The sequence below is a fragment of the Otolemur garnettii genome, unplaced genomic scaffold (genome assembly GCF_000181295.1).
Source record: "Otolemur garnettii isolate 467f Iridium unplaced genomic scaffold, OtoGar3 scaffold00128, whole genome shotgun sequence".
NCBI classification, from domain to species: Eukaryota; Metazoa; Chordata; class Mammalia; order Primates; family Galagidae; genus Otolemur; species Otolemur garnettii.
Genome location: NW_003852523.1, coordinates 4,221,626 through 4,229,195, shown reverse-complemented (window position 1 = coordinate 4,229,195; position 7,570 = coordinate 4,221,626). Strand labels below are relative to the sequence as shown.

The 7,570-nt window shown below is 47.4% G+C and overlaps 1 protein-coding gene across 1 annotated transcript in view; it reads left to right on the top strand.

Annotated features, from left to right (window-relative positions):
* PTTG1IP (PTTG1 interacting protein) overlaps positions 1–7,570 on the top strand; it is a 27,375-nt gene that overhangs the window by 6,922 nt on the left and 12,883 nt on the right. The window contains exons 2-3 of the mRNA XM_003798092.3: positions 2,172–2,224; positions 7,136–7,244. Coding sequence (XP_003798140.1) covers positions 2,172–2,224; positions 7,136–7,244 — 162 coding nt within the window. The remainder of the gene's footprint in view (positions 1–2,171; positions 2,225–7,135; positions 7,245–7,570) is intronic.

Here is a 7,570-nt window from a genome sequence, read left to right as displayed (position 1 = left end):
TGGGCATTGTGGTAGGTGCCTGTAGTCCCAGCTACTCAGGAGGCTGAGGCAAGTGGATCACCTGAACCCAAGAGTTTGAGGTTGCCGTGAGGTTAAGATGCCACAGCACTCTCTCTACCAAGAGTGACCAAGTGAGAGTCTGTCTCAAAAAAGGAAAAAAAAAAAAAAAAAAAAAAAAAAAAAAAAAAAAAAGAAAAGAAAACCTTTACACAGACAGCACAGGTAGTGCACTTTGTAGCACACACACTCAGTCACTCACTCACTCTCCCCATGGAGGCTTTGTCGCCACATTTTGCTGTGTTTTTCTGTTCAGCCTTCTGTGTGTGCTAGTTGGTCACAGTGTCAGTAACTGGAGTTCAGTGACTATCATATCTTTCTTTTGAGATAAATTTTTCATACAATGGAATGCAGGAAACTTGAGTATTGTTCAGTAAGTTACATCTGTGTAGCTACGACCCCTATCCAGACCTAGAAGTGACCCTCAATCCAGAAGGTTCAGGCCCCACCCCTCTGCCATGTCTGCCCCCGTCCCCCATAGATGGGTTTTAGCTGTTGTGCAGCTGCGTCGCCATGGAAATGTGCAGCATGCTCTTCCACGGCCATAGAGGCTTTTTCATTCCACACAGTGATTTTTAGATTGATCTGTGTTTTACATAGACCAGTTCATTTCTTTTTTTTGGCTGAATAGTGTTAGTGATTATGTGGCCACGCCACACACCTTCTCTAAAGGGAAGATAGATAGCCTCTTTGCTTAGAATCTCCTCTTTCTCACAAAATCTCTTGCAGCTGAGAGCTGCCTGTTTGCTGTTCTTGATTCTCTATCCTATTGTAGGAATATTCCAATCTGTCTGTCCATCCTCCTACAGAGGGATGTCGGCTGTTTTCAGCTTGGGGCTTTTATAGACACAGCTGCTATGAATGTTCCTCAGCAGGTCTTTAGGTGCACCTGGGTTCTCCTTTCTTAGGGATGGATTACCTGAGTGGATTGCTGAGTTACGAGCTGCTGACAGTCCTTTCTTTGCAAATGGTTGAACCAGTTGGCCCTCACCAGCATGGTGTGAGAGTTCTGTTGCTATACATCCTTGCCAGCATTTGCTGTTGTGATTCTCTTTAATTTTAGCCATTCTGGAGGTGTATAGTTGTGTCTCTTGGGAGTTTTAATTTGCATTTCTCTGGTGACAGTGATACTGTGCACGGAGCTTTTTTCAAAATGTCTTTAAAGGGTGTTGAGGAGTGAGCAGTCAGCAGCTGCTTATCAGCATGTTGGAAATTCTTTATTTATGCAGTAGCTCTCTACTTCTGATTAGCATGCATTTCATAGCTGTTAGCTGTTTGGAGTTTGAGCCCTTCCCATAGTAGTGCCGTGTGTCCTGTGTGATTGGTAGAGGCTAGCCAGGATGCTGAGACCAGCTTTGATACATGAGATCTGTAGGTCAGTCTGAAAATGGGTGTGCTTCTTGACAGCATTGCTGGCATTGCTGTGGCCTTGTTTGGAAGCTCTTGGCTTCCCAAAATGTGTCTGCTGATGAGTGGAAGGTCTCAGTGGGTTAGTGCTTAGTGGTTACATGGCCATGTAGTCACCTGTAGAGGGAAGATGGGAAACAGAGCCTTTGTGTGTGGAACCTCCTCTTCCTAGAGGCCTTTTGTAGGTAGGAGCCATGTGTTTGCTTTCTTGGTGCCCTGCTCACAGCAGGCTTCTAGAATGTTTGCTCCAAATAGTCTCATTTTGTCACCCCTTGGTAGAATGCCATAGTGTCACCACTCACAGCATCCTCAAACTTTTGGGCTCAAGTGACTCTCTTCCCTCAGCCTCCCAAGTGACTGGGACTACAGGTGCCTGCCACAATGCCTGGTTACTTTTTTCTTTTTTTTAAAGAGATGGGGGTCTCGTTCTTGCTCAGGCTGGCTAAAACTGCTGAGCTCAGGCAGTCTACGCACCGCAGTCTCCCAGAATTCTAGGATTACAGGTCTGAGCCCTTATGCCTGGCCTTTGTTACAAATGTCTTGAGGAAAGCTTGTTGCCAGGAGAGGCTTGAGAGGATGGTCATCCTGTTAGTTCCAAATCAGAGCATCTCAGGTTTCCCTCTCTCATGCCTTCCCTGCCCTCATGAGGTCATATTGACATTACCTGGTTTCTTGGTGGTTTATTTGTCTCTGTGTCTTCCTTGCAGGTTGTTCTCAGAACACAAACAGAACCTGTGAGGAGTGCCTGAAGAACGTCTCGGTAAGCAGTGTGCTGATCTGAGTGCCGTCCAAGAGCACATGGCTTTCTCTAAGCCAGACGTTCTCAAACTACAACCCACGGGCCACATATGGGCCGCCAAGGACATTTATCCAGCCCACCGGGTATTTTTGCCGGCGCTGCCTGTCCTGCTTAGCAGCCGACTCGTCCTGGGGCCCTCAGTCCAGCCCTCCAACTGTCTGAGGGACAGTGAACTGGCCCCCTGTTTAAAAAGTTTGAGGACCCCTGCACTAAGCCCACAAAGCTGCTTGTGTGCTTGAATGGTTCTTCTATTTGGGATTTGTAAAGGTATTTATTTGATAGTTATTAAATGTTATTTTAGCCTTTCTCAGGCATGTAAAACCTTCCCATGAAAACTGTAGGTACCACCTGCACGATCAGCATTGGCAACTTCATTTCTGTAGTAGGCGAGGGAAATGTAAGGTGTAGGAAGTGTAAGGCGTGTGGGTGGGCCAGGCCTGGTGGGTGTGGGCACTGGTTGGGGGGTGTCAGGTTGGCTGGGCTTTAGGTGACTGTCAGCCTGCTACTAGGCCTTTCCTGGGGAGTCATTAGGCCTTAGAGGCCTGTCAGGGGCAGGAGCTGTGACTTTGTCTATGAGATGGGCCCCCGAGACATGGTAGCAAGAACTCTGGGAGTAGAGCAAGGCTTGCATCCACACTTGCTGAGAGCATGGAGGTGTTGTCACCCACTCCCTGCTCAGAGCTGCAGGGTCAGATTTCCTAACAGGCAGAAGAACTGGGTTGTCTGTAAACCTTGACATGGCCTCACCTGTCAGGGGCTGAAGCAGACAGTCCTATCTTCGCTCTCCACACAGAAACATGGTGGGCTGGTTCAGTGGCTTACAGGCCATCTCATCCACTGGGTCTGACGCTGTCCATAGCATCTCGAGTAATAACATAATACTGAACCAGTAAGGTTGGATTTCGTCCCCAATTCTCTATCCCTGTGTAACATTGAGCAAGACAGTAGCCATTCTGGAGCAAAGTTTCCCAGTCCTGTTGACAAAGCAGGCCAGAGACTTGTCAGGGTTGTTCCCAGGCAGCTGTGCTGCGATCTGACCCAAGTGTTCACTTGTCTGTCTAGGAGCAGTGGTGGGGAAGTAGCCACAGCACAGATCTCAGCACAGGTGTATGGCGTGGAGAGCTGGACTCAGCAGCACTTACATATGCTCTGGGAAAACTCGCGCATAGCCCAGCAGTTGGGTGACAACAATTAGGACAAAAGTCAGCGTTCTGTGGTATCTTTGCCTTAAGATACCAGGGAAGCCTCTGCCCCCACCCCTTCCAGGCTTTATAGGGCACTGAGAACTGTGGGGCCTGTTTCGCTTTCCCTGACAGTGAGGGTGGATGACATGAGACTAGTCAGGAAAGATATATTAGGTGGTTTCCACTCCAAGGTAATAGCTATGTTTGTAAAAAAAAAAAAAACATTTCTCACCCATGGAGAAGTATAAGCTTTAGACAGATCTTGTCAGTTTGTGGGACTTAAAGGGGTACTTGATGTGCTGATTAAAATTTGAGACACATGGTGACTAGCGTTCAGATCTTGTCATTGATAATGTTGAACTTGCTCAAGTGGGTCTAGTCCTCATGGGTGGTATTTTATTTTCTTTTTGTTTGAGACAATGTCTCTCTCTGTTGCCCTGGCAAGAGTGTCTTGGACACCTTAGCTCACAGCAACCTCAAACTCCTGGGCTCCAGAGATCCTCTTGCCTCAGCCTCCCAAGTAAGTGGGATTACAGGCCTCTGCTACAACGCCTGGCTAATTTTTCTATTTTTAGTAGAGAAGGGGGTCTTGCTCTTGCTGAGACTGGTCTCAGACTCCTGAGCTCAAGCAGCCCACCTGCCTCAGCCTCCCAAAGTACTAGGGTTACTGCTGTAAACCATTGTGCACAGCTTGAGTGGTGTTTTCATGACGGGCTTCTTTTTGGTCTCTGGATTTTTCTGTTGGAATTCATTTCAGCCATAAAAACAGCTCTCTGTTTTATGTCACTTTGCAGTCTAGAGAGCATGCTTGCTGCATTGCCCTGTGAAGCCCTCTCCACCTGGGTTAGATGTGATGATGAAATCAGTCTCAGTTAAGGTGGCCAAGGGACTTGCCCAGGTCACAGTGGGAGGGGTGGGTGCAGATTTTATCTGAAGGCCTGACTCCTGCTCTGAACCCAGACAGAGCAAGTCAGGCTGCTGCAGAGGAACAGTAACTAACATGTGGCCAGCCCCAGACTCGAATGTCCCTGAGTGCCCAGGGAAGGATTCTAGAAGCATGCCAAGTGCCTAGGAGGCCTTGGAGTAGAAGAGAGGGTATGGCAGACTGTCCCCTAGGTGCTGCCTGTATATTATTTCATTGATTAAAAACACACAAAAATAAAAATAATAAAATTTAGAAAGATTTTAACATCCTGTCCAAAGAAAAATATAACCACAAACCAAACTAAACCTCACCAGAGACAATGCAATATGTCCTCACAGTGAGCTCTTAGGTTTGTGGTAAATTGTCATATCAAAATGGGAAGTTAGACATTTATATCTTGAGCTATTTGAAAAGGGAGAACTAGCCAAAAATTGTTAATCCCAGACATAAATGGAAAATATTCCCAAATAGGCAAAATAGACAGCATTTTACTGCTGTTTATTAGGTTACACTGTAGCCAGGCGTGGTGATACGCACCTCTAATCCCAGCTATTTGTGAAGCAGGAGGATCACTTGAGGCCAGCAGTTGGAGACCAGCCTGAGCAACTTAGCAAGATCCCATCTTCATTAAAAATACATAAATATGAAAATAAATAAATACGGCCGGGTGTGGTGGCTCACATCTATAATCTCAGCACTATGGGAGGCCAAGGCAGATAGACTGCTTGAGCTCAGGAGTTGGAGACCAGCCCAAGCAAGAGCAAGACCCTGTCTCTAAAAATAAAACAAAAACAAAGTACTGGTTGTTGTGACAGGCACCTATCGTCCCAGCTACTACTACTCTGAAGGCTGAGGCAAGAGGATCACTTGAACCCAAAAGTTTGAAGTTGATGTGAGCTGTGGTATCCATTGCACTCTAGCCAGGATGAAAGAGTGAGACTCTGTCTAAAAAAAAAAAATACATACAATTTTAAATATTATGTTCTAAGCCATTTAAATAAGGCATTAAGGCTCGGCGCCTGTGGCTCAAGTGGCTAAGGTACCAGCCACATACACCTAAGGTGGTGGGTTCGAATCCAGCCCAGGCCCGCCAAACAACAATGACGGCTGCAACCAAAAAATGGCCGGGTGTTGTGGCGGGCGCCTGTAGTCCCAGCTACTTGGGAGGCTGAGGCAGGAGACTTGCTTGAGCCCAGGAGTTGGAGGTTGCTGTGAGCTGTGATGCCATGGCACTCTACCCAGGGGGATAGCTTGAGGCTCTGTCTCAAAAAAAAATAAAATAAGGCATAATGAGGCAGGGTACAGTGGCTTAGAACTGTAAACCTGGCACTCTAGGAGGCCAAAGTGGGTGGATTGCTTTAGCTTAGGAGTTGGAGACCAGCCTGAGCAAGAGTGAGACCCCCATCTCTAAAAATAGCTGGGCTTTGTAGCAGGCATCTGAAGTCCCAGCTACTTGAGAGGCTGAGGGAGCCCAGGAGTTCGAGACCAGCCTAAGCAAAAGCAAGACCTTGGCTTTTAAAAAAAAAAAAAAACAACTGGGCAGCAGTTGTGGCAGGCTCCTGTAGTCCCAGCTACTCTGGAGGCTAAGGCAAGAGGATCACTTGAGCCCAAGTATTTGAGGTTGTTTTAAAAACAACAGCATTGTTAATACCAAGATTTAAAATACCAGGCAAAGTCCCCACATTGGCTGGCGAGTCAGGTGCACTGAAACTGCAGTTCCAGAGTCACTTGGCTGCATTTCCTGTTGCCCACAGTGTCTGCCCACAAAGTGCTCTCCAGCATCCCTGCTGCTATACCACAGGTGTGATGTGCTGTCTCTGCACCACTGCATCCTCACCCCTAACACTTGAAGGGCTCCCATGGGAGCTCTCAACTTCTGGCCAGATGCCTTTGAGTCTTAATTGCATCATCATTTTTATTTCTTTTGAGATGGTCTCACTGTGTTACATTCTCACTATGCCTCGAAGTCCATGGCATCACAGCTCACAGCAGTCTCACACTCCTGGGTTTAAGCGATTCTCTTGCTCCAGCCTCCCAAGTAGCTGGGACTACAGGCGCCCACCACAATGCTCGGCTATTTTTTTGTTGTAGTTGTTTAGCTGGCCTGGGCCAGGTTCGAACCTGCCACTCGTATATGTGGCTGGTGCCATAACTACTGTGCTATGGCTACTGAATCAATTGCATTATCTTTTAAGCGGCTGGCAACAACTTAGTACAGTTGTAACGATCAAAGGTGGGATGCATGGGACCTTTCTAAAAATAGCAATCACCATGGTTGCCGAAGTCCATTCAGCAGACGCTTAATGAGTGCCTGCACTGGGCCAGGCTCTGTCCTGTGTTCTGGGTTACACCAGTGAAGTGCACAGGTGCCTGCCTGACATGGCGCACGTACACAGTGTGTTGGCTGGTGCTGCAGTGGAGCAGTGAGTACTGAGGGCAGGGAGACAGGGCCAGTGTGAAGCAGGCTGGCTCAAGTGGCAGAGAACCATATAGGTGTCTGGGGAAGGGGTCCTGGCAGAACAGGGGTTGGCAATTCTCAGGAGCATCATGGAGCCCCAAAGCTGTGGCCCAGTGAGTTGTGGAAGAGGTCTGAGTAATTATGAGCCTGGGGTGAGTCCAAGAGGACAAGGCCATCACAGCCACCCAAGAGAGATGGCCATGCTGGGTGGCAGTAGCAGCCGTAAGAGGTGGTTTGGTCCTGGGCAATCAGATGCTTTGTTTTTGTGGTTTCTGAGGGTTGGTATTAACACTGTTTTCTTTCAGTGTCTCTGGTGTAACAGTAACAAGGCATGTTTGGACTACCCAGTTACAAAAATCTTGCCACCTGGTTCTCTTTGTAAATTGAGTTCTGCACGCTGGGGCGTTTGCTGGGGTAAGTCATTTCCAGTTCCTTCTTACAAAATCAGTGCCCTTTTGAAAATTGTAGTATTTGCTCAGTTAACATAAAGTTGCTGGAAACCTGTGGGATTAGCTCTGTCACTCCCATTGAGATGGCTGGGAGTGGTGATGGTCTTGTGTCTGGGAAAGCGGCCTGGTGAGTCTGAGGGACAACCTTCAAGATTATCACCCCAGCATGAACATCCTCCGCGTGCAAGGGTGGGAAAGTGCGAGTTTTTAGGCACTGTCGTATATTTTATTTATTTACTTTTTTTTTTTTTTTTTTTTAAATCACATCTCAGAAGATTTTATCCCTGATTT